General features: G+C 51.7%; 1 protein-coding gene across 1 annotated transcript; it reads left to right on the top strand.

Annotated features, from left to right (window-relative positions):
* Positions 1-1,422: 1,422 nt before the first annotated feature.
* On the top strand, positions 1,423-24,830 carry LOC149750611 (immunoglobulin superfamily DCC subclass member 3-like). The gene is made up of 12 exons (XM_089907719.1): positions 1,423-1,552; positions 15,933-16,355; positions 16,900-17,145; positions 20,601-20,738; positions 20,824-20,982; positions 21,123-21,288; positions 21,581-21,825; positions 22,141-22,305; positions 22,390-22,578; positions 22,689-22,796; positions 23,698-23,753; positions 24,756-24,830. The coding sequence occupies exons 1-12, from the start codon at positions 1,423-1,425 to the stop codon at positions 24,828-24,830; spliced, it is 2,100 nt and encodes a 699-aa protein (XP_089763845.1).
* Positions 24,831-26,468: the final 1,638 nt, after the last annotated feature.

Below are 26,468 nucleotides of genomic sequence, written 5' to 3'. Positions count from 1 at the left end.
ATTTCATTAATAATTGTTTATATTGCTTACATGTTGAAATACTATTTTGGACGTATTGGGTTAAATAAAATATATTAAGATGAATATACTTTTGTAAATTTGGCTACTAGAAAATACAGAATTACATATCAGCCACGTTATATTTCTACTGAAAAGCGCTGGCCTAAGTCCTGTCCCCACGTCTCCCTCTGCAAACACACAAATACTGAGTGTAATATGTCAGCTGTCCCTGTTTGATGCCTGCTTTTGTGCAGCTGCACTTTAGCAAGGACAGTGAGAGGAGGGGCTTCTGTTCCAATAGGCCGATCCAGGTGGCTGGGCCTGGCACGCTGCCCTCCAGACAGAGTCATAGCTCTTTGAACCAGCTTTGTCACAGAGGCTATATAACTAGTGCTAGAAATTGAGAGCTGCAAGAACACACAGTCTGGATCCGAAAGAATTAGGTTTTCTGTTTACCACAATTAAAAATAAAGTAAAATGCACTTTAAAAGAATTGTTTTCCTACCCCACCCAAAAAAAAATCCAGTGAAATAAAATAAAATGGAATTATGAGAAATTTGCCAAGACCAAATACGTTGGTCCTCAGGTGGTGAGTTCCCTTTCTGAGGAGTCTTGTCCCTGAGACTTTGGACGCTGGAGTGGGAGGGTGGTGGAATCAGAGAACTGTCTCACCCCATCCTCAGACCAAGGCAATGGTCACAGCTTTGCGTCTGTGGATTCCCTGGGCTACTTAGGCCACGTGTCCTTGACAAATACCAGGCACTGTATTTTACCAGTGTAAAAGGGCACTGACGTAGGCAAACCACGCTGTCTTTTTACAGCCCGTGGCTAAGAATAGCTTTTATATTTTTACGTGGCTGAAGAGATCAAAAGAAGACTATTTCATGACACGTATGGGATTCAGACTTCAGAGTCCATGAGTAGTTCTATTGGAACAGGCCACGGGCATTCCTTTACATACTGTCTATGGCTGCTTCTGTACTACAGAAACAGAGTTGAGTAGTTGTGACAGAGACCATATGGCCTGAAAAGCATAAAATATTTACCATGTGGCCCTTGACAGAAAGACTGCCCACGCCTGTTCTAGGGCCTCATCCCTACCCCGCCGCCGGGCTGCAGTTTTCCCCGCGCGCAGGGACAGGGAGTGTCAGGAGGAGCCCCCCGGCGATGCTTGGTGACCGCTCCCTGTAGGGCTTGGCAGAAAGCTCCCAGGACGGGGTGCTGCCTGAACCGATTGTGTGGGGAAAGGCAGTAACGCGCCCCTAGTCCTGCTCATTCCTGAGCGCCCACGCGCTGGCAGGCTCCAGGTGGCGGCTAAGCACGCTTGCGGAAACCTAAGCTGGGCCGCAAGCAGGGATTGGCGCCGGACGACTCGCCGCAACCCACGTCCCCGCGCGCGAGGGAGGCGGGGCAAGCCGGGGAATGGGAGGGGTCATCCTGCATGGGCGGGGCGAAGCCCCTCCGCGCCTTCCGACGCAGAAAGACGCCTGCGCACTGCCGCCGCCCCGAGCTCCCGGGAAAATTAAGAGAAGAACGGAGCGGCAGTGTCAAGGTAACTGAAGTTCTCCTCTTTGGGCCTCTAGGGAACAAATGCGGAAACTTTTTTTTTTTTTAATTGAGCTATAATGCAAGTGCCATAAAATTCACCCTTTTAAAGAGTAAAGTTGTATTCATAGAACATAGCCACTATCTAATTTAGAACATTTTCATAACCCCCGAAGAAATCCCTACCCATTAGCATTCCTCCGTCACCCAGTTTCTGGCAACCACCAGTCTGCATTCTGTCTCTATGGATTTATCTATTCGGAACATTTCATATAAACGGAGTCATATATGTGACCTTTTGTGTACTAGTGGCTTTCACTTAGCGTAATATTTTCGAGGTAGGTTCATCCCCGTTGTGGCGTGTATCAGTACTTCTTTGCTTCTTATGGCCTAATAATATTCTCTTGGATGTATATACCACAGTTTGTCTATTCATTAGCTGATGGAATTTGGGCTGTTTCCACTTTCTGGCTATTTGAACAGTACTGCTGTAAACATTTGTGTACAAGTTTTTGTGTGGACAAAATATTTTCAATTCTTTTGTGTGTATACCTAGAAATGGAATTGCTGGGTTTTATAGAAACTCTGTGTTTGACTTTGAGAGGAGCTACCAAACTATTTTCCACAGTGGCTGCACAATTTTACATTCCCACCAGCAATGTATGAGGGTTCCAATTTTTCTACATTAAAAAAAATATATTTATTTACTTATATATTTTGGCTGTGCCGGGTCTCAGTTGTGGCATGCGGACTCTCAGTTGCAGCATGCATGTGGGATCCAGTTCCCCGACCAGGGATGGAACCCGGGCCCCCTGCGTTGGGAGCACGGAGTCCCACTCACTGGACCACCAGGGAAGTCCCTCTACATCTTCACTAACACTTTTTATTGTCTTTTGACTGTAGCAGTCACGGTGGGTGTGATATGGTATCTTGTTGTGGTTTTGATTTGCATTTCCCTGATGGCTAATAATGAACATCTTTTCATGTGCTTATTGGCCATTTGAATATTTTCTTTGGAGAAATGTCTTTCCAAATTATTTCCTTGTTTTTTAATCGTGTTATTTGCCTTTTTACTGTTGAGTTGTGAGAGGGTTTTGTTTTGTTTTGTTTTTATAATGTACTGGACTCAAATTCCCTATCTCATATAAGATTTGCAAATATTTTCTCTCATTCTGTGGTTTGTTTTTTTGCTTCCTTGATAGTGTCCTTTGAAACACAAAGATTTTACATTTTGATGAAGTACAGTTTGTCTACTTTTTTATACAGGGAGAATATTGCAAGAGTTAGTTTTTCCCTAAGGACAAATAAAGATATAAAGATATGTTACATTTCATTTGGTAGCATACATGTTAGTAGAATTGGTATTATTTGAAACTATGGCATATTGTATAATAATAAACGTTAGGAGTCATTGTTTCCAGAGCAAGAGAAAAGAAGATATAAGTATAAAAAAAAATAAGTGAAGTAAAAATCTTATAATGTCACTGAAAAAGCCTAGAAGCAACGGACAGTTTGACAACAGTGAGATCTCCCAGCACCCAGGTCCTTGGAGGAAAGGTTGGTTCCAGGTCGGCAGGAAATACTCAGGATGAGCATTGGGGCATCTTGTGCTGGAAAGCAAAGATATCAAGAAATGGGGTAACAGCAAAAGGACACTGAGCTCCCATTGCCTAAGGTAGGGCAATCTGAACTGTCAAAAAGATTAATGGAGGCCCTTGAAACATTGAACATACAAAATGTAGCCATTCAGAGTGATACTAAAAGGGGCTAGGAGGATAAAGGGCTAGAGGGGGAGAGAAACATGTGGGGTAGGACACCAACTCCTTACTCTGAATACTGGCAATTAAAGGAAAGAACTAAGCGTTTGTCCCTCCTTTCCTGCATGAATTGTATTTCAGGGTTACCAAATTGTCCTAGTTGATGAGGGAAAGTTCTTTACAAAAGAACTCCAGTTAATGAGTGAGAAAGGAATTATAGAACTGGAAAATTACTATTTTGCAACCCCTAATGAAATTGAGGCAGGAAATTATCATCAATGAATAAAACTATCAGATGAAAGGCTGATGGGGAATTTTACAAGGGAGCGATCAGGTTGTCACCACCTGAAGCCACCACTCAATCTTATTTATTTATTTATTTATTTATTCATTCATTCTTGGCTGCGTTGGGTCTCCACTGCTGCGTGTGGGCTCTCTCCAGTTGCGGCGAGTGGGGGGCCCCTCCTCGTAGCAGTGCACATGCTTCTCGTTGCGGTGGCTTCTCTCATTGCAGAGCATGGGCTCCAGGCACATGGGCTTCAGTAGTTGTGGCATGCTGGCTCAGTCGTTGTGGCTCACAGGCTCTAGAGCGCAGGCTCAGTAGTTGTGGTGCACGGGCTTAGTTGCTCCACGGCATGTGGGATCCTCCCGGACCAGGGCTCAAACCTGTGTTTCCTACACTGGCAGGCGGATTCCCAACCACTTCACCACCAGGGAAGTCCCACCACCACTCAATCTTAGAATCACTAAAAGTGGAACCACAAGGCATTGCTTGCCTCCTGAAGAGATGCAGTATGCAGCACACAGCACTGCCTATAAGGTTTTCTTTCTTAAAAATGGAGCCTGAAGCTAACCAAGCCTCTAGGGCCAATATCCATTTACAGAGGAACATATATAATAACACCAAAGAAATCAAACAGATCCAGAATACAGGTACTTCTACTGGAAATTTTAAACAGTCTCTTCAACAACTCAATGATATATGAGAGAGGCGGAGTGGGGGCAGGGCTTGCCTCAATTAGATCCTTAAGACATAACCAAATGTAGCGTAGTGTTACGAGTGAAAAAAAAAAAGTAAAAAGACACTTTTGAGACAATTAGGGAAATTTGATTATGGACTAGTTATTAGGTGATATTAAGAAATTATTGTTACTATAATAGGGAAGAAACTGTATTCTATTACAAGTTAACCACTAAAGGGATGTTGCCTATAAGCTTAGATTATACATAATGGCCCATCTCTGGGCACCCTGCCTTCCAGGAAAAGATAATTAAGCTAAAATACCTTTGATTAGCTCACGGAAAACATCCTGACCAGGCCCACCTGGGAATGGCTTCAAGAAGAGAGAAATTAACACATCCTGGAACCAGGACTTTACTCCCTCCCCCTTAGTATAAAAGAACCCTGAATTCTAATTCGGAGAAGGTGGTGCTTTGGGAAGTTAACCCGCCATCTTCTCGGTCTGCTGGCTTTCCGAATAAAGTCACTGTTCCTTGTCCCAGCAACACATCTCTCAATTGATTGGCCTGTCGTTCGGCAAGCAGTATGAGCTTGGACTCGGTAAAAAATTTTGGTGAAACCATCTAGGACTCTTGCTGCTAGGGGCCAGCCAACGCAGTTGGGGAAGGCCCTAGCAGCTACCAGGACCACTTGTCCTGAGGATCTTCCCCTCAAAGTTCCTCAAAATGGCACTGGCTGCCCCAGCACTTGGCAGTTAGAGCAAAGAATCAACATCCGGGAGGCGACGGGCTCAATACAGTAGGGTAAGTCGCTCGCTCTGGTGTGCAGCTGGAACTTGATTACCTCTGTTTGGGGCTTTTTTTCTCTGGAATAAGCCAGTTTGTTTTGTATTCAAGTGGGGTACCCTGTTAGAGGAAATAATTGCTGTTTTTTTTTACCCAATTTGGAACTGGTTCGTTTGTTTCTTTGGATGCTAGCACGTGTGTGCGCCATTTGGTTTTTTTTGTTTGTTGTTTTTTGGCTGCACTGGGTCTTCGTTGCTGAGCACATGCTTTCTCTAGTTGTGGCGCACGGGCTTAGTTGCTCCGTGGCATGGGGGATCTTCCTGGAACAGGGCTTGAACCCGTGTCCCCTGCATTGGCAGGCGGATTCTTAACCACTGCGCCACCAGGGAAGTCCTGCCACTTGGGTTTTGTTTGTCTTGTATTTCTGTCTTTAAAAATTGGGGAATGTTTCAACTCTCCATAAAGAAAGTCCTCTGGGGCGCATTCTGGATAAGTGACCTGATGACGGCTATGAAGCCACGACTGAGAGGAAGATGATATTTTATTGCAACACTGTAGCCGTAGTACCTGTTAGGATCTCCACAAGGGGCTTAGGCAGGTTTACTTTGGGACCCTGTGCACTATGTACCCTCACCTTTGCCGTGTTAATTACGTTGTCTGTGGTCCCCTGTGTTGTTGGTCTGGATCCAACAGCCTCTCCGAGGCGTCACAGCCACGTTACGCGGGGGTTGAGTTGATGGTTCCTGTGATATGTAAAAAACCCCAAGACCAAACTTGAGGCTTTACTTAGGGTTTTCTGTTCTTTGGGGTTTTCATTTCATTTTGTTTTGGTACCATTTCTCCACTTACAGACTGATGTCATTGGAGGAAAGGACATTCCCAGGGAGAAGAGAAAGGTTCCACTTGGTTTCTAAAATCACCAAAAGCCCCACCCCAGAACCCAGTCCGGCTGGTGGATGCCAAGGCAAAAGGTATCCTTCTAATGGTTAGAGATGATCGATTGCTATTTATGGTTTTACGGTGGCCTTTGAATGGCTCTGTACCTATTCTGTGAAGAAGTGGGGAAGAATAATGAAATCTTCTTTGTGCAAGCATTTGTGCTGTTACATCAGGGTGAGAAAAAGTCAGACAGTGTGTCACTTTATGGTAAAAGAAACCCAAGGGAAAATCTGTCATGCAGGAAGAAAAGAAAGGGAATGAGGGTGAGGGTATGTTGCTCCAACCTCCGGCCCAGCTGGCTGTCCAGCTGCTCCAGCTGTTATGCCAATATGTCCACCCCTTCCACCGCCTCCCATTCCTATCCAGCCCCAATTCCCAACGCTGGGGCTCAGGAAGCGGTCAGACTGTCTCCCCCTCCTTACAGGGCTCAATTAGAAAATCCTGTGTTTAGTTCCTGGGGCACAGGGACCTGGTTTGGTAACACCATCTAAGACCCGACCGGACACCCAGTTTGGGCCAAGAGCCACTCCCAGAGCAGGACAATTTTCCTTACGCAGTTATTTAGGGGATCTAAATGCAAATGGCCAGCCGGCTATGTTTCTACGGGCTTTCTCCACCTCAGACTTGTCTAATTGGTGACCCCTCTTATAGGGAGGATCCTCTAGATGAAAGGAGAATGGTCACTGGTAAGGCCAGGTAAGAAGCATACCAGCTCCACCTAACAGACCCAAATGGTACACCTGAAGCCCACTTGGCAGTACCCACAGCTGAACCAAACTGGGACCCCAATGAGGGAGGAATGCCCTTATTAGAGCACTGCCATAAATGCATCTTGGCAGGACTTTGAAAGGGGAACCAAAGCAAAAGAGTTTGAACAAAATTCAAGAAATTCAGCAAAAAACAAATGAATAGTTACCAGCTCTACAGACGTTACACTCTTGCAGATCCTGAGACCCCTGAAAACACTAGAATGGTAAATTTATCCTTTTCTGGGCAAAGCACCTCAGATATCAGGAGAAAGTTGCAAAAATTAGGTGGTGCTTTTTTTTTTTTCTATTTTTCGGCCGTGTGGTCATGTGGGATCTCAGTTCCCTGACCGGGGATCAAACCCGTGCCCCCTGCAGTGGAAGAGCGGTGTCTTCTTAACCACTAGACTGCCAGGGAAGTCCCTAGATGGGTTCGTTCCCAATGTACCTTCTCAGTTGGTAGCATCAACAGGGAACAATGACAGAAGAAAGAAGACGCAAAATGTAACACCACTTTTCTGACAGCAACATTGGATTCCTGGAAGGCGAGTAACCCAAAGAGAGGTGAGCCACCACTGGGGAACGAACAATATGCTTACGGTAAGGAGGAAGGACATTGGAAAAAAGATTGCCCTAGGCTAAAACATAAGAAAAACAATAAAAAATCTGGAGCCTCTCATATTGTTAGGGAACCATTGACCAAAGCTGCCTGCCTTGGTCAGGCACGATGGATGATAACAACTTGTCTCACAACAGGAGGTTCCGATAAGGAACATGGTGCTGCCCCAAAAAACTAACTGGGAGAATTCGGTAGGGGCCAAAAGTAGGAAAGAGATGCCAGTCCATAATATTGTCCTACCAACGTCCCAGAATACTTCTCACTGGAATCCATCTTGGCTGAGAGATGCGTGCCGCACGAGGAAGGACCCTGAGTCAGGCCAAATATGGGCCAAGCAAGATGAATGGCCAGAGACAACCTGGAGACTAACCCCATCACCATAACACCGGAGACTGCGAGCCACGTGGCAGAGCAGTCCTCCTGGGTTCCCTTACCCTGCGGCTCTCCGCCCCAGCGCCCCTTCCCAATAAAGTCTCTTGCTTTGTCAGCACATGTGTCTCCTCGGACAATTCATTTCCGAGTGTTAGACAAGCACCCACTCTCAGACGTGGAAGGGCGTCCCCCTTCCTGCAACAATAAGGTGGAAAGAGAGAAACACCCTGATTTAATGAAGTGGCCCAGGGGCTCCCTTGGACTTGAGGCCCTATTGGACTTGAGGCACCCAATTCCAATTTCACCACAGGAGCCCCAGGTGAAATTGACAGTGGGGAATGAGCTGATTGACTTTCTGATAAATACAGGTACAGCATCCTCTGTGGTGAGTGCGAAAGCGGCACAGAAGACCTCTCAATCCATCCCAGTCACTGGAGTCTCCTGAGAAGTACAAAATCGTTCGTTCTTACTACCTCTAGAATGCCAACTAGGGGACCTCGATGTCCCTCACCATGGAAAAGGCAACTGGTTAGCTGGCCAAGCGCAAAGAGGGCAGCAAAGGAAGGTGGTTATCGAGCCATGATAGGATCACTTCTCCCACAGATTGACTTGTCAAAATACCAGCTGGTATATTCAGAAAAGGACAAAGAGAGGACCAAAGAGTAGGGTTTCATTCTGATCACACCTCGCCTGACTGGAAATGTAGCGCACAAGGAACGGTTTTGATCCCTCAGGCCCTCTTGGACACTGTGCTGTAGCACAGTCCATTATGGGAGAGATGCCACCTTACAGTGGAGTCAAAACTATGCAAGGGGGCCTAACCTACAAAAGACCATCCAGCAAGTCACTCAGAATTGCATGATTCGTGCGAAAAATAACCCAGAGAGTGCTGTTAGACCTCCCTGGAGGACAGGGACCCAACACAGAGAAACCTGCCCCACCAAGGACTGGCCGGTAGACTTGACTGCTTTGAGCTGCAGGAAACTTCAAATACCTGCTAGTGTTTAGACTCTGTCTCAGGATGGGTGGAAGCATATCCCATCTGCACAAAAAAGAAAAAAAAGCCTCCAAAGTGGTTAAAACTCTCCTTAAGGAAATTATCTCCTGATTTGGATTAAATCATTACCATGAACTGGAAACTACATTCATCCTGGAGACCACAATCAATAAGGAAAAACCGAGAAAATGAATCCTGCCTTAAAAAGGAGCATTGCTAAAATATGTCAGGAGACTAATTTAACTTGGGATAAGGTCTTGCCAGTTGCCCTGCTACAGATCAGAGTGGCTCCCAGAAGCAGGCTTAAATTAAGCCCCTTGGTAGGCCATTCCAGGTGTCTGCTTGGGCAGAAGAATGTATAAATGCTCTGAAAGACCTAGCAGCTGTCAATTATGTTAGAGCTTTGGGCACTATACTAACCTCTGTTCCTGAGTTTACCTCCAACAGCTCTGCCTATCCAACTGAAACATATCCTTTCCAACCCAGAGGAGACTTGAGTCCTGCTTAAAACTTGGAGAGAACAAGGGCCTGAACACCAGCTGCTTGCAAGGTGGACAGGACCACATGTCGTATTACTTCCCGTGCACTCGTCTGTCGGATTAGCTGGGGTAAAGCCGTGGATTCCTCACACTCGGATTAAAGCAGCACCACTGTCATCAGAAAACAGCCCAACTCCTAAGAGGCCTGGAGAGCAATGGGTTTGTGAACTCTTTGAAGGCTTAAGGTCGCTCTTAAAAAAAAAAAAAAAAGTATTGAGACTGTAACTTCATTGTAGCTGGAGAAGGGTCAACCTACTTGTTTAATCTTACTCAGATGAATAGCACAGGAATCTTGTATAATTATGGCACAGTCAGAAAGTTAAAATTAATAGGTATGTACGGGCAACTGGAACCAAAACTCCAAGTCTGACTACAAATTAGACAACAAAGGGCTAAGGGGTTTCATCAGGTTCAAATGGTTGTCGATAAAAAAAGGAAAGAGGAATGTACTACTGACTAAACGATTCTAATTTCCATTCCATAATCACCTCTTTGTAGGCACAGTTCAGCAGAGTAGAGCGGCCTTCCTCCCTTTTCACACAGGATTGTGGAATGGGTCATTGACAGTGGGGAACTATAATAGGAAAGGACCTTATAATATCCATAGAATACAAAGTTAATCACTAAAGGGATGTTGCCTATAAACTTAAATTATACATAATGGGAACCCTGCATCCCAGGTAACGAACCTTAAGGTAAAATACCTTTGTTTAGCTCACATTCCCACCTGGGAATGGCTGCAGGAAGAAATTGACATATCCCCTTCGGAGTCTGGCTGGAACCAGGACTTTCCCCCTCCCCTTTTAGTATAGAACTCTAACTAGGAAGATGGTTCTTTGGGGTGCTGGTCTGCCACCTTCTCAGTCGGCAGGCTTTCTGAATGAAGTCGCTACTCCTTGTCCCAACATCTCACCCACTTGCTGCGGGGCAGGCCAACCAATCCAGAGCAGGAGGCTGAACTTGGTAACATTGTTTTTATTAGATATGATAATGACATTACAGCTACGGAAAAAAAAAAGTGTTTTTCAAAAGATGCACATAAGTATATAGGTGTGGAATGAGATGATGTCCAGGATTTATTTGAAAATGCTTCAGCAAAGAAAGGGAAGACTGAGGGAAGATGCGCCCAGCAGAAGGAACAGAGAGTGCGGAGCGCTAGAGACCAGCAAGGGCCAAGGCGAGGTGGGGGCGGGTGGGCAGCGGAGGGATTGCCTGGGATCAGGTCCTGCGGAAGAAACGTCCCAGGGTGGGGACAATACCCCCGAGGGCGTGGAGAGCTCAGTAGGAGAGGGACCGTTCGGGGCGGGGCGGTGTTGGGGCACAGGCGCCGGCCATGCGCGGGAGCAGCCTCCCCAGGCTTTCCGCCCAGCTCTGCGCAGGAGAGAGAAGGATGTGCACCAGAGCCGAGGGAGGTCGGGCATGGCTTTGCAAGGCTGGCTGGCTCTCCTTTCATCTTCCCTTTACCCCGTGCTGACAGGGAGTGCCACCTGCTCTGGCTTTGGGCACCCAGCGGGGATCACGTGAAGTCTCCTGGTGGAGCTCACTCTCCAGCTGGGGAGATGCACAAGAAACCCATGCAGAGGTGAAATGAGGAGTTGGGGTGACAGTGTTGGTGATAGAATATACAGGGATCCTGTAGAGTTTTCTACATGCTGTATCCAATTACCACAGAAGTAATGGCTTCAGACAACACAGAGTTACTGTCTTAGGGCTCTGTAGTTGGACTTCAGACTTGGGTCCCACCAGGCTAAGAGCAAGGTGTTCCCAGGGCTGCATTCCTACCTGGAGGCTCCAGGGGAGAGTCCATTCCTGCCTTTTCCAGTTTCTAGCGGTCACCTGCGTTCTTCGCCTCTCTGTTCTCTTCCTCTCCAAAATGTGCAACAGCAGCTTGGCTCCCTCTCCCATCACATCACTCTGACCTTTCTCCCTCTGATTTCTGCCAGCCTCTTCCACTTCTAAGGACCCTTGTGATTACATGCACCCACCTGGGTCATCCAGGATCATCTCCTTCTCTTAAAGTCAGGTGACTAGTCACCTTAATTTCATCTTCAACCTTAACTCCCCTTTGCCATGTAACCAAACATATTCATAGGTTCAGGGGTGAGGACACGCATCTCTTCAGTTAAGAGACATGGATCTCTTCATCCGCCTGCCACAGATGGGGAGACAGATGGAGATAGAGAAAGATGGAGGAAGAAAAAAGGGTATGAAAAGAGATACAGATCCTGGGTGAGGGGAGGGTTGTGGAGAGAGAGAGAAAAGAGACACCGTCCCAGGTGTGCTAGAGGAGTCCTCAGAAGGGTTTCATCTGCTAGGCGGACCTTCCCGGGAAGTTGTTCCAGGAGAGCCTGCGGCTGTTCAGGGTTGGGCCAATTTTTAATTGTCAGGGAGGGAGGAAAAGAGGGCAGCTCTCAGCAGTTCAATCCTGCCAGCATTTCCTGAGCATCAAGGCTATTCGGGAGACTTCCCTGGTGGTCCAGTGGTTAAGACTCTGGGCTCCCACTGCAGGGGGTGCCGGTTCGATCCCTGGTCGGGGAACTAAGATCCTGCATGCCACACAGTGTGGCCAGAAAAAACGCTATTCGGAGCCATATTCCTGGGATAGCACCTCCCAACCTGGGGCTCAGGGGGTGTAGGCAAATGTAAGTCTCCTTGGTTGGGGGTTGGGGGAAGCTTTCACCAAATTCTTAAAGGGTCCTGGGACCAATAAAGTTAACCCCTGTCTTGAGGGTTATAAAATGAAGTGCTTAGAATGTACCTGGCTGTAGCCACTTTGGAAAACAGCTTGACAGTTCCTCAAAGTGCAGAGTTACCATAGGACCCAGAAATTCCATTCCTAGGTAATGTACCTGAAAGAACTGAAAACACGTCTCCACACAAACTGTACATGAATGTTCACAGCAGCATTATTCATAATAGCCAAAAAGTGGAAACGACCCAGATGTCCATCATCTGGTGAATGGATAAACAAATGTGGTATATAGCCATACAATGGAATAGTGTTCAGCCATAAAAAGGAATGAAGTCCTGATACATGTTCACTACGTGGGTGAACCTTGAAAACATCATGCTAAGTGAAAGAAGCCAGACACAGAAGACCGTATGGAGTATGAGTCCACTTAGAAGAGGTGTCCAGGATAGGCAAAGACAGAAAATAGCAGAAAGTAGACTGGTTGCCTGGCAGGCGCAGGGGTGAAGGAGGGGGCAGACGGGTAGTGAATGTTAATGGATACAGTGTTTCTTTTGGAGGTGATGAAAATGTGCTAAAATATCGATTGTGGTGATGGTTGTGCAACTCGGTAAATACCCTAAAGCCATTGAATTGTACAGATTAAATGGGTGAACTTTAAGGTATGTAAATTATCCCTCAAACTGTTCTTAAAAAGGAGGAGGAGGGGGCTTCCCTGGTGGCGCAGTGGTTGAGAGTCCGCCTGCCGATGCAGGGGACACGGTTTCGTGCCCCGGTCCGGGAGGATCCCACGTGCCGCGGAGCGGCTGGGCCCGTGAGCCATGGCCGCTGAGCCTGTACGTCCGGAGGCTGTGCTCCGCAACGGGAGAGGCCACAACAGTGAGAGGCCCGCATACCGCAAAAAAAAAAAAAAAAAAAGGAGGAGGAGGAGGAGGAGTGGCTCTTGGCCCTTAAAGTATCAATACAAAGAATTTCACCTGATCATCACAACCCTGAAAGGCGGGCTTGCCCTTCCTCCCATCTTACAGGGGGGCATGTCTCAGAGGTGAGGGATACCAGCCTAAGGCAAGATGGCTGGTTAATGACAGAGCTTGGACTTGAACCCAGGTCTTCTTTATTGGTCCTTCTTTGTCCTGTGGGCCACTCTGGAGTGTGCATTAGGAGGTGACAAGGTAAGTGCAGCAGATAAGGAGACATCTTCTTAGTAGGTGCTGGAGAGGGGTTTTGACAGGAGGAGAACCAGATAGTGGGGCAAGACTAAGTGCTGCAAATGCTCACCTGAGCCACACTCTATCCTAAGCCCTTGCCTCACTTAATCCTCCCAGTCATGGGGAGAGGTTGTTTCTATCCCGTCCACCCCCATTTTATCAATGAAGCCGGCTCAGAGAGGTAAAGTTGCCTACAAAGGACACAGCTTGTAAGTGATTTGAACCACGTCTTCCTGACCTCAGGGCCTGTGATCCTTTCCCTCTCCAGGCTGCACCGATTCAGGAGGCCACTCCAGGGAAGGGGTGAGAACCTGCATTGGAGGCTTCGGGACAGAGAGATGCAGGGCTGGGTGAGGAAGGCCCAGTGGGGAGGCTGCAGGCTCTCTTCCCACAAGGCAATCTCATTTAGGGGTAGCCCAGGCTCAGTCACCCCCCAGGACTGCGGGTCTAGGAGGAGGGGCCTGAGCTGGGAGAGGCAGTGTCAGATGAGTCGATTCTGAATGCCTGTGTGGGAGGTGGGGAGCCCGAGAGGAGGCTGAACCTGCCAGGGAGAAGGCTGAGGATGGGGCTTTGTTCTGAAGAGATGAGGGGCACAGCCTAAGCTGGGCAAAGCCAGGGAGAAAGAGTGAGGGGAAGGGGACTTGGGGAGACTGGGTCAGGGGCCAGACTGGCTGGAGCTTCTGGGGGCAGAGGCCTGGATGCTTGTGTCCTTGTGTTCTGCCCCAACTAGATTCCCTACCCTTGCTTTTTCTCCTCATCCTTTCTCACAGACAACCCCCGCTCTCATCTTTCCAGAAACTTTGCTTTTGAGGGGGAGGCTGCAGTTTAGAGGAGGGAGGTCCTACAGAAATAGTTAGGTCTGAACGTCAGCACCTTCCTGAGTCCCAGGCTCCTCTGGTGGAAGGGCAGTCCCCCACTTTTCGCATGTTTAGATGGTCAGCCCGGCGAGGGGAGGGGCCCAGGTTTCTTTCTTCTTATCAGGATGGGGCAATGGAAGCTGGATCCCCACTTCCCCGGCCCGGAAGGCCCCACTCCATTGTCCCAACAAGAATAGAGAGGACAGCTTTGGAAAGTGACACTGAATGGTGAGGGGGCTGCTGGGGCCGTGACCAAACTAATGGGATGAGCTCCGTCACGCTGGGCCCGGCTCAGCGCCTGGGACGGCGACTCCTCTAGGAGAGTGGGGCTCTGCGCCCCTCCCCGGGACCTCCAAATCAGACCCCAGGCTTCCCCATTCTGGCCCTGGATCCCCAGAGTTGGTCTTAGGAGAGCAGATGCCTCTCCCCACCCCCAGAACCTCATTCATCAGTGTTTGAGAGGGAGTGAGGGGTGGGTCTAAGGCTGGGAGAAGATTCTAGAGGCTGGGAAAGGGGCGGGCTCGACCCCCCAGCTTTGCCCTCCTCTCACTTGCCCGCAGCCCTCCTCTGTCACCGCCCCAGTTGTCTCAGTATCTGGGTCCTGGCCCTGAGAGGAGGGGGCAGTGGGGATGGGGCGGGGAGGGCTCAGGCTGGAGACAGAGAGGGACTCAGCTCCGGGGGAGACGGAGCAGGGACAGCAGCCTCCGGCCCGGCCCCCTCAGACCCCAGGCTCCCCGCAGCAGGGCCAGAGCCCCAACACTGTGCCCCTGAGTGTGTGGGGCGGGAATGCCCGCAGCCCGGGGCCCCCAGGCTGAAGGCAGAAGGCCAGAGCTGCCTGGGGAGCAGCCGGGACTGAGGGGGCCGGGCCTGTGGAGACACGGGGCCAGGGCTGCTGCTGCTCCGAGACTGGGGTGCGGGGGCGGGGCCTGAGGGCAGTGGGGGGCAGTGGGTGAAGGCCAGGTGGGAGAGGTGAACAGAAGGATAAGGGGGAAGACACGGGGGCGGGAGAGCTGGGGGGCAAAGTGGGGGAGGAAGGTGCGGGGCGCCGAGCTGATGAGAGCAGAGGCGCTGGAACCTTGTAGGCAAGCAGGGAGGACAGGTATGTATGTACCTGTGGGCAAGAGCTGTGTAGAGGCAGAGACTGGGGGAGCAGACTTTGGCTACAGTCCCTGGGCTTCGCCAGGAAGGAAAGTGGGGGCTGTGCAGTCAGGAGGGGCTGTCGGGCAGAGGGTCTTGGAGAGGCAGGGGTCAAGAGGTCTCCCCGCAGGTGTCCCGAGGCAGCCCGAGCCCTGGGCCTGTGGTCTCTGGCCCCTCCAAGGCTGCTGTCCGCCTCCGCCCTCCGCTGGGCAGGTCCTTGCTCAGCCTTGTAGGCTGAGTTACCATATCCACGCGTGTGCGTGTAGTCGGCGTCTAAGCACGTGGGTTCACAGCTCTGCTCGTGCATTTCTGGGCCCGGGACATTGGTGTCTGTTGCGTATTTGCGACTTTGAGTGTGTAGGGACATCTCTGTGTGACCTGTGTCTGTATCCTCTGCGAGAGTGTCTGGGATGGAGACTGTCTGGGTTATGGGGTGGCCTGTGAGGTTGAGCTTTGCAGTCCAAGTGTGTGTCTGTGAGTATGTGAGTGTGCTCCTTCCCTCATTCAGCGGCTGGGGTCGCAGCGGTGGGAGGGGAGAGCCAGGAGTCCTGGGAAGCTGACCCTGTGGGCAGACACGCAGATGGGCCGGCGGGGGAGAGAGGGGACGACCTCATTGTCCCCCGGGGAGCACAATGCCCACGCCTGGGCCCCTGGCCTCGCCATTGTGCCCGCGCCGCCCCCTCCCCGTTGCCAGGGCCCAGCTGAAAGAGGCCATCGATCACGGCGGCCCTGCTCCTCAGACTGCGAGGCCCTCCTCCCCCTCCTCCCTTGCTGCCCCCAGGTCCCCCCAAACTAAAGTCCTGCCTCACCCCTCGCCCAGGCCGAGAGGGGCTCAAAACTGAGGGGAGGTGGTGGGCCCCAGGAGGCCGCCGCGTCCAGGCCTCGCTGGCTGTCCCCGCGGGTCATGCTGCAGGCTCTGAGCTGGCCTTCTTGCGGGAGCTGGGGGACGTGGTGGCCACGCGGGAGCGCCCACTGGTGCTGCCGTGCCGGGTGGAGGGTGAGCCGCCCGTGTCCATTTCCTGGCAGCGGGATGGGCTGGCCCTGGCCAACGACAGCAGTGCCACCCTGATGCCCGACGGCTCCCTGCATCTGGCCACCCCGCCCTCCCGCTGGAGCCTCCCCTCCCGCGCCCACGAGTACCACTGCGTGGCCCAGAACCGCTTTGGGCGCCTTGTGAGCCGGCGGGCCTGGGTGCAGCTGGCAAGTAAGTGACTGGGCTGCTCCTGTGTGGGCGGGGGGACGAGAATGTGCAGGGGCACCCGCGGGGCACAGAATTGCCCAGGATGGGCCTGGGCAGTGCCTACTTGGCTGTTAGACGCAGTGTGCACAGTGCCTAGGGCACCAGAAGAAAAAGTGAATATAATAATGAATATATAATAATGTGTTGTTATTTTATAGTGCTGGATTATATTTGTCTTGATACCAGTGCAAATGTAAAACAGAATTTTAAATGTTGTAGAGGAAGGCAAAGTGCTTATGGCCCAAAGAAATCACAGACGTGAGACTGCAGGGGTGCAAGCGAGGCCGTCAGCAGGGAGTGGCAGCCGTGGGCACAGAAGGGGAGCTGGGGCTCTGGGACAGAGTTGCTGGCGGCAGAGCTGGGGGCCAGCTCTCTATGCTCAGGTGGTCCTTGTGCCCTAGGTCTGTCGCGCTTCCATCAACATCCAGAGTCCGTCGAGGTTGAGCTGGGTGGAGTCGCTTCCAGTGCCTGATCCGGGAGAGTGCTGGAGCCTTCCGTTTCCTGGGAGCACAACGGCACGACCTTGAGTACTGCCAGCCACCGGTGAGCAGCAGCGAGAAGTGGTGGGGTGGCAGGCTATGGGCCACTGCACAGCCACGGACCCCCGACTCCTGCATCCTCAGGGTGACGCTGCTGCCTCGTGGCATCCTCCACATCACCAGCATGAGCCGGGCTGACGTGGGCACCTACCGCTGCATGGCACACAGTGTGGCCAATACCCGCCACAGCCAGGATGCCTGGCTGATCCTGAAGGGTAAGCAAGGACCAGGGGAATCAGAGTGGGCACTGGGCAGAGAGGAGGGTGTGGGAGCTGGCACCACTGGGAGTGGGTGTGGCTGATGCTGTATGTGGCACAAATAGTTTTGAGCGCCGACTACGTATGAGGACTGTGCTGGGTGTGGGAACATAGCAGTAAGCAGGCGGAACGGGCTCGGTCCATCGCTGGCTTCCCAGAGCTGGCAACTGAGTAGAGAGGGAGGTGCTATGGGAACCTAGGGCAGGGGCCTCTAACCCAGCCTGGGGCTGTGGGCAAGGGCTGCTCAGGGCCTCAAGAGAAAGCTATACCAAGCTGGCTGTTGAAGGGTGAGCAGAGAGAGGCAGTCCAAGGTCAGGAAGGTGGAGAGGGTGGCATTCCTGGCATTGCTTTGTGCAAAAGCACAAGGGTGAGAATAGCACAGTTCATGCAGACAGTTCCATGCTGCTGGACCACAGAATGGGCAGAATTCAGGGTAACAAAAAATTGATGTAGGAAAGGTAGGCGAGGCCCATCATGAAAAGGAGTTTGGACTTGATCCAGAGAGCAGTGGGAGCCCTTTATGGGCTGAGTGTGGGCTCCTGTGTCTCGGCTGGGAGTGAATGCCTGCGTGCGCTTGTGTTTGTAAGTGGTGGGCTTAGATGTACATATGCGTGTGTGTGTGTGTGTGCACATTTGCATGTTTCCTCCTTGGGGTGAGGATGAAAATAGCTTTGTACCTGAGATGAAACACCCAGAACGACCCCAAATGCAGGCCATGTGGGGGTGGGAGAGTTTTGTGCCCAAAGTGAGGGTCACAGCAGAGCCCCTGAAGAGTTGGCACCTAACAGGAAACGGAGGTAAGACTGACGCCACAGCCTGAAGCTGAGATGCCACCGGGGATGTGAAGGAAAGGCGTGCCTGAATCATCCACTAGGGGGCCCCATAGTATAGATAACAAGTGAACCTTGGGCAAGCATCAAGGCAAAATTTCACCAAAGGGTGCTTAGTTTTTAAACTGAAGACTGAAAGGGGAAGAGGGGGATCTGTTGTGTCTCTGCTCTGGAGCTGACTTAGAAACTGAAAGCAAAGGGTGGGGATCAGGGGCTCCTCCCTGAGAGCAGAGGGAAGCCCGGGTGAAGTTCCTCTGGCTTCCCACTTCCTGTTCCCATCAACCATCCGGGGCAGGAGGGCAGGGCGGGATGCCAGGCTTCCATGATGATCAGTACTCCTGGCCAAATGCCGGGCTACGGGCAGGCACGGGTTCTCCATCCTGCTGCATGTAGAGGCGGGGAAATGAATGTCCAAGAGAGCTTCAGGCAGCTGAGAAGAAGCAGGTGCCTGCTGGGCGCAGAGGATCAACCTGTAGCTGAGGGTTCGTGGGTTGCCTATATATTAAATATCAGGAAAGGAGCTGAGGTCAGTGTAGACTCTTCCCCAGGGACAGGAACTGGGTACCGAAGTCCCAGCCATTCACTCCTAAAACACTTCCCTGGGGCAGGCCTTACCCTGGGCAGGCGCCAGGGACACAGAATTTCCCAGGTTTTCGAGGAGCTCACAGCGGCAAGAGGGGTATGCTGTCAGCTGTCCAGTGCTTCCAAGGTCCAGGTTTGTGTTCCGCCTCTGCCAGTCCCTCTGATGTTGAACAAGCTACTTAACCTCTCTGACACTTGCTTTCCTCATCTGTAAACTTGGAGCAATCACTGCCTTCACAGGCTCGTAGTGAGGATTAAAGGGGACAGTGCATTTGGGGCTCACACTATAATGCCTGGCACACGGAGAGGTTCAGCCAGGGATGTGTGAAGTGTCATCACATGGACCAGCTCTACATCACTGAACGGTCTGACCAGGTGGAACACGGTCTCCTTGGCCAAGGCCAGGACATTCCAAGACAGTCCACAGCCTGAACTAGAGCTTGTGGAAGGCAAACTGAGGAGTGCCTGGTACAAAGTAGACCCTCAGTATATGATGGTGGGATGAATGGATGAATGAATGGAGAATGGGTGAAATACTATTCTCGGCCTTGAGGCAGATTTGAAGATGTGGAAGACTTTATACCAGTCCTTGAGAAACTTTCACTTTAGAGACAAAATTTTGTATGAGTTTTTTTTTTTAATCGTGCGGCCTGTGGGATCCTAGTTCCCCAACCAGGGATCAAATCCAGGCCCCCTGCAGTGGAAGCGCAGAGTCCCAACCACTGGACCACCAGGGAATTCCCGAGGAGTTTTTTTTTTTCTTTTTTTAAAATATTTCTTTATTTGGTTGCGCCAGGTCTCAGTTGCAGCAGGCGGGCTCATTTGCGGCTAGTGGGCTCCTTTAGTTGTGGCATGCGAACTCTTGGTTGCGGCATGCATGTGGGATCTAGTTCCCTGACCAGGGATCGAACCCGGGCCTCCGGCATTGGGAGTGCAGAGTCTTAACCACAGCGCCACCAGGGAAGTCCCCAGAGGAGTTCTTAATAAGGGACATTTATGAAAAGGTTAAAGATACGTTGCAAAGTCTCATAAAATACAAAGTGGTAAAGCAAGAATGGGGGGTGTCTGGATAAAGGAAAACAAAGGCCTGTTTCCCCTGTTGTTCACAGCTATTTGTTCCCAGTGTGGGAATAGCGCCTGGCGTACGGCAGCCCCCCAGTGATGATTCGTTGAATAACCTAATAAAATTGGAGAGGGTGGCATAAAATGAAGACCCAAACAGCAGTGTATTTCAAAAAACATTGGCGTCCCTTCTGAGCAGTTGAGACACGCTTTCTTCTCAGGGGGGGCCTGGCTTTCTTTCTGAGGGAGGGGTCTCCTGCCAGTTTTGTGGGTGACTTAGGGAAGGGGACTGGGCCCCTGGGTATCCCCCCAGGTAGGTATGGCCCCCTACCTGGCCGTTCATGTTCTGACACTGCTGCAGGCCCTCCAGCAGCACCCTCTCCTCTTTCCGCCCCTCCAGCTTAACTTGGGGCCTGCTTTAGTACACCAGAGCTGCTTGGCCCTGATACAGGCAGACCTCGGAAGTATTGCAGGTTCCGTGCCAGACCACAGCGAATATCACAATAAAGGGAGTCACATACATTTTTTGGTTTCCCAGTTCATATAAAAATCATGTTTACACTACACTATATCCTATTAAATAGCACTATGTCTAAATAAACAATGTACATATACCTCATTTAAAAAACAGTTGATTGCTGAAATTGCTAACCATCATCTGATAACGCAGGATTGCCACAAACCTTCAATTTGTAAAACAAACCAAAAAAAAAAACGCAGTATCTGCGAGGCGCAATAAAATGAGGTACACCTGTGCTTACTGCCATAGGACCTTGGGCAAGTGATTTTCTTTATCTGTAAACCAGGAGTAAAATAGCACCTGCTCTGGGGTCTGGTCACTTGAGGACTAGAAGGGTCCTCCGGGAGCAAAAGTTTGTCCTGGGTGCAGGGGGAGAGTGCTGCTGCCTGATCCCTCGATTTGCTATTTCCACCTCACAGTGGGATCCCCACGGCTCCTGCAGGAGCCCGAGTTTCTGTCTGGACCTCAGAACCTGACACTCACGGTGCACCAAACGGCAGTGCTGGAATGCATCGCCACAGGCCACCCACGGCCACTGGTCTCCTGGAGCCGCCTGGGTGTGAAGCCGCCCCGTCCCACCCCGCCTCCTGGAGCCCCCAGCACTTTGCGCTTTCGCAGCTCTGACCCCTCGTCTCCCTGTAGATGGCCAATCCATCGGCGTAGAGGGCATCCAAGTCCTGGGCACCGGGAACCTCATGATCTCCGATGTGTCGGTCCAGCACTCAGCCGTCTATGTCTGTGTGGCCAATCGGCCGGGAACCCGGGTCCGACGCACAGCACAGGGCGTCCTGCTCGTGCAGGGTGAGCCCCAAGGGCCGGCCAGGGAGGGTCCTGGGGCGCCTCATCCCCCCATGGGAACCTGAATGGGGAGAGGGGCAGGGGCAGGAGGAAGGTGAGAGGCCGGGCCTCATGGCGCCCTCCACCTGCCATTGCCAGCCCAGCTCCGCCCGAGTTTGTCCAGTGGCCACAATCCTTGTCCAGGCCTCCAGGCAGCAGCGCCATCTTCACCTGCATGGCCCAGGGCGTCCCCGAGCCCCAGCTGGCCTGGTTGAAGAATGGGAAGGGGCTGAGTCCTGGGGATAACATTTGGCTAACCCACAACAACAGGTACCTGAAGTACCCCCGTCCCGCACCCTCCACCCTGCGTGACTGCCGATGTATCCTCACCTGCCCCAGGCGTCCAGCCCCACCTCCTCACAACACTCTCTACCACCCACACAAACCCCCTGCATCCACCCCTACCCACGGGAGGCTCTGCCCTGCCTGCTCCATACAAGCAATGTCCACACAAGGTGGTGTGTCCTTTTGCTTCTGGGCAGGTCTGTGGGTCTCACCACCCCACCAGGGCAGGGGACTTGGCGGGAAGGAGCCCCCAGTGGCTACGTCTGTTTTCCCTTAGCACGCTGATGCTGGCGGGGATCTCAGCAGAGGACGAGGCCATCTGCCAGTGCGTGGCAGAGAACAGCGCGGGCTCCAACCAGGCCAGCACCCGCCTGGCTGTGACAGGGGACCCAGAGCCACCCCCTGCCCCCAGGGGTCTGCAGGCAATGGCTCTCTCCACCTTTGCCATTCGAGTGTTCTGGGAACCACCGCCCTCCAATGGGGACATCACTGGCTATGTGCTGCACCTCCGGCCAGTTGGAGGTGGGTGTGGGTGGGTAGACGGGAATCCCTGACCCCAGCCCACTTCTCCCCTGACTGGGGGTGTCCCTGGGCAAGTTTCTCTCACTCTTAGTGACCCCCAGACCTGTCTGGACACAGGCCAGGCCTCTGGACCTGTGGTCCTCTGGTACTTCCTTCTGCTCTTCAGTCCTTTCTCATCCTGGCTCCCGACTTCTGCAGCCCCCTTCCCTGCTCTCCTTGGAGACCTAGCTGAAGCTTTGTGCCCACTTTGTGGGGGTGGGGGATGTTTGTAGTGAGGGAGAGGGATGCTGGCTGCCAAGCTGCTCTGCTTCTCAGAGCCAGCTGGCCCGGAGCTCCAAGAGGCCGTGGGCAAAGGCCCCTTTGAGCATGTCGTCTCCAGTCTGGAGCCTGACACGGTCTACTCTATCCACCTGTGGGCCTACTCACCAGAGGGTGCCAGCCAGGACCCTGCCTCCATCCACGCTTCCACCATGGGCAGCAGTGAGGGACACCCTCTCCAGCCTTGTACAGCCCCTGGCCTCAGGCAGACAGGGCTGCCAAGCAGCTCATCTCATTTCTCTGCAGCCCCTGCTGCCCTTGGCTTCTCCACCAAAGTGCTCAACGCCACCTCTGTTCAGGCCTCCTGGGAGCTGCCATCCCAGCTGGGGCCCATCCAGGGCTTCAAACTCTTTCACTGCAAGCTGCCCGCTGCCCATTTTGAGGGGCCCCTGCTCCTGGCTAGCACTGTCAGTTCCTTCCTCTACACAGATCTGGGTGAGGCCCTGAACCTTCTTGTGGCCCCTCCTCAGTGTGGTCTTGCCCCAGGCACTGAGCTTCCTGGCCCAGCCAGGCCTGTTCCCTTCACAATCTCCTGCTTCTTGCAGAGCCAGCCGCCCTCTATGAGATCAAGCTTCAGGCATTCAGTGGCAACGGGGATGGCAACAGCAGTGCCCATGTTGTCTCTTTGCGTGAAGTGCCCCTAGCCACCCCTGGTGAGTGGGGTCCCGTAGGAGGGTAGCAGGCCCGGGGTCACAGCAGGCTCTTCCCATAGGACCTACGGCTGTCAGTCTTCAGGGAGGAGGAGGGGCCTGAGCTTTGCCTCCATCCTGGTCCTCTGACAGATGGCACTGTGTCCAGAGTCCAAGGCTGGGTGCTCTTGCAGCCAGGATGAGAAGAGCTCGCTGCCTGGGGTTGTGGTGGGCATCCACGTGGGCTCTGGCTGCCCTCATCGTTTGCCTCCTCCTGGGCTGGAGACATAGGTAAGGGCCAGGATGGCTATATGTGGAAAACTGCTAGGAAGACAGTCTGCACTATGGTGGCACAGGCCCAAAGAGCAAGAAAGGGCTTTTATCCCTGACTAATCTGTCTTACAAATAAGGACACTGAGGCAGAGAGGGAGGGCCAGTTCTTCTCACAGCTGTGTGGCATCAGAAGTGGGAGGAGGCCTGGTGGGCTGCAGGAAGTGGGGCAGAGAGCACTGGGGCTCCCGAGGCAGAGGGCGGGTGGCAGAAGTGGGCCAGAGCTAGATCCCTGCCATCCTGTGCACGAGGAAGGGGCCCAGCCTCTCCCCCTGTGGAGTATGGAACAGGATGAAAGGCTGGGACCGATGGATGCTAAGCCAGAGAGAAGCCCCAGACAGGTCAGGGTGCTGACCCTCCCTATCCGGGCAGCCTCTTCTGCAGACAGGGGTCCCAAGAGTGCTGGGCAGTGCCTCAGACTGCCTTGGACAGAGCTGGGGGCTGCAGAGGCCAGGCTCCGAGTGGAGGGAAGCCGGAGGAGAAGACTGAACTCATCACCCACGTGAGGGGGATTCAGGTGAGGGGGATTGGGAAGGAGAAAGTAGTGTGCTTTGAGGCTCTGGGGCCGAAGCCTGATCACCGCCTTCCCTCTCAGGTGACCGTGGAGCAGCCGCCCTTAGCCTAGGGCCCTCCAAGTTGGCTCCCTCCCAGGTGCCACTAACTCCGGCCCCACCAAAGAATCTACATCACCTTTCCCTGCCACCCCGGAGTCAAGAAAGAACCAAAGGTCCCTAAGCCCCCCTCCGGGGAGGGTCAGGTCTGACCATAGGGCGAGAGAAGAGGTTGTGATTTCTGTTTCTCCCTTCTCCTCAAGAAATGGGGAACTCTGTGTCTTCCCCAACACACCAAATAACCTCAAACTAAACCATGTCAGGTGGGAGTACTCTCCAACCCATTAGTCCTCCCTCAAAACCCCATCGAATATATCCTCTTGATTCAAATATGAACTACCCAAAGATATATAGCTTTAAAGCACTGCCCCCCACCCCCACCAAGAAGGGGACTCAGGGCAAGGGGCTCTGTCAGCAACTCCATCTTCCAACCCGAACCCCCAGTCTGAAATCTGTTTGTCTCCTCATGCCTAAGCTGGAGTCTGACCAGGGACAGGCAACCTGCATTCCTGGTGGTCTAAACAGGCAGGTGGACAAAGGGGCTGCCAAGTTCCTTGCCCCCTTGTCCCAACATGAGAAGAGTTCTGAACATCTAAGCTCACACACGCTGCTTCTCTGAGCAACCAAATGCCCATCTCCCCCTTTCCAGAACCACAGCATTGACCCCTTTTGGGAGGCATGCCTCCTCTTTTTTCTATTTTTGAAAGGAGATATTAGTTTGCGTTGAGGTTCTGGTGGCCTTGAATCCCTTGTAGAATGAGCACAGATGCTGTGGAGCACCCCACACATCTATTCCCCTCAATTCTAGGTGTCCAAAGACCACCTCTTCCCCACTCCTCCCTCTGACCTATGGCCCTCCTGGCCTCCTTGTCCCTCCTCGTCCAGCTCTATCACAAACCTAAAACCAAACCCCAGGCTCTCCCTCAATCTGCCTCCCTCCAAGGCTGTCCAGTATTGTGCCCAAAAGGGGGTAGGGTCTTGGAGGAAGGAAAAGCCAGGTCTTAGGGGGACCCCAAACACTGTCTCCTCTGTGCTCTTGTAGGATGATGCTCATACCAGTGACAAGACCTCCAGCAAGGCTGGGCCCTGCCCCTCCCCAACTGCACAAGGGGCGTAAGCAGCTTTAACTAATAAATGTGGCAGGGGACCAAGAGGTTAAGAACAGCCCCAAACTTCAGGTCCCTGAGGAAGTAACATCCTCTCCTCTGGGTGGGCCTGGTCTAAGAGCTTTGTTGGAAATAAACCAAAATGGAAAAAATAAATTAGGATCTGGTTAATGTTCTGGATTGAAAGGAAAACCTGGGGAAGTGGGGGTGATGACATGGTAAGACAGAGCGGTTCCAGATCTTTCAGGGCATGTTGCACTGAAGCTGGGGAACTACATATTCTGCAGTTTGCTAAGGAAAGAACAGTGTGAGCTGCTTTAAGGTCCCCACCTGGAGAAACCAGCATGCTACAAAGGATTGTTACTGGAGTCTAGAGCAGTGTGATGAGAAGGGCCAAGGACAGCTAGGGTACACCTCTCCTTAGGACAGGATGGAGATCCAGCCTCTGGGTTAAATGCAGCCTCCTTACGGATACCTTTAGACCTTACGTCATCAGGTAATTTAAGTGGGGTCAGTGGCTTCCAGAACACTGGCTCTACATAAAGGTGAGGGGAAGAAGAATACAGAAGTAAGGGCTTTAAATAATCAACACAATTGAAGAAAAGGGCACAAACTAAAGGTACCCCATTGACTGGAGGGGGTATAAGTCATAGCTAATCTCCAGATCGCCCCTAAAATTCTCCCACCAAACTGCCCCCCCTGCCCCCCCATGACTAAAGCACAAGCCACAGGAAAGTTTAGAAACCATTCCTTTCTTTATTAAACATAGCTTGCAAGTGATAAATATTACAAAGTTTTTTTTCTTTTAATCCTTTCTCCAAAAATTAGCTTATTATTTGAATCTGTCACTGCTGAAATGCTCAGCAGCATCTGAAACAGATGGGAGTGTATTTGCCTTTTTGAAAACCAGTTTCTATTGGTCTTAGTTTTTTCATTTTAATTCCCAAACACAATGCAGAAAATTAAGAGTTTGTTTTTCGTTTTTTGTTTTTTTTTAAAAAAAGGAAACTTAAAGAGTTGTGCAAAAGGGTCTTGTTCCCCTCCCACCCACCCCATTCAGAGAAGACCATTCCCCATCCCACCTCCCTGCTCCCCACCCCACCACCAATCTATCCTTCCACCTTCACCAGGGCTTCACCCACCATCCTATACCCTCTCCAGGCTTTACCAGCCAAGACCTAGAGTGTGGGAGTACTCAGCCCAGGCTGTGGGGAAATTGGGCCCCTGAAGGAGACAGCTGTTCAGACAGCTGCCTTTAGGGGGTTCAGATGATGAGATCTGAGGGAAGGAGACAAGATGTAGACTACATCTGAACTCTCCTACCAAGAAGTGAGTAAAGTTCTGCATCCTGTAGCTCACAAAGGGTGTGAGTGACCACCAACCTGGGGTATTCAATGGTCAACCACCCTTGAGGGCAGCTGCTTGTGAGGTGGGGCTTGGGGCCTGGTCCCTGCCCTTGGATGACTAGAGACATGAGAGCAAAGATGTCACAGGTTTAACTGATGTCCTAAACATCACTCTGCTGCCTCTCCTAAACCAAAAGGAACAGTCGGGGCCTGGCAGCTCTCCAAGGGTACTGGTCACACATTTACCCACTTCAACACTAGTCACTTTGGTTTCCTCCATGGGTTTTCAGCCCAACACTTTCC

This window comes from Delphinapterus leucas, chromosome 1 (genome assembly GCF_059928025.1).
Source record: "Delphinapterus leucas isolate spDelLeu-1000000601 "Yukka" chromosome 1, BTC_Dleu_Yukka2, whole genome shotgun sequence".
Classification (NCBI taxonomy): domain Eukaryota; kingdom Metazoa; phylum Chordata; class Mammalia; order Artiodactyla; family Monodontidae; genus Delphinapterus; species Delphinapterus leucas.
Note: the sequence above shows the minus strand (reverse complement) of the source record. Positions and strands in the feature narration are given on the sequence as shown.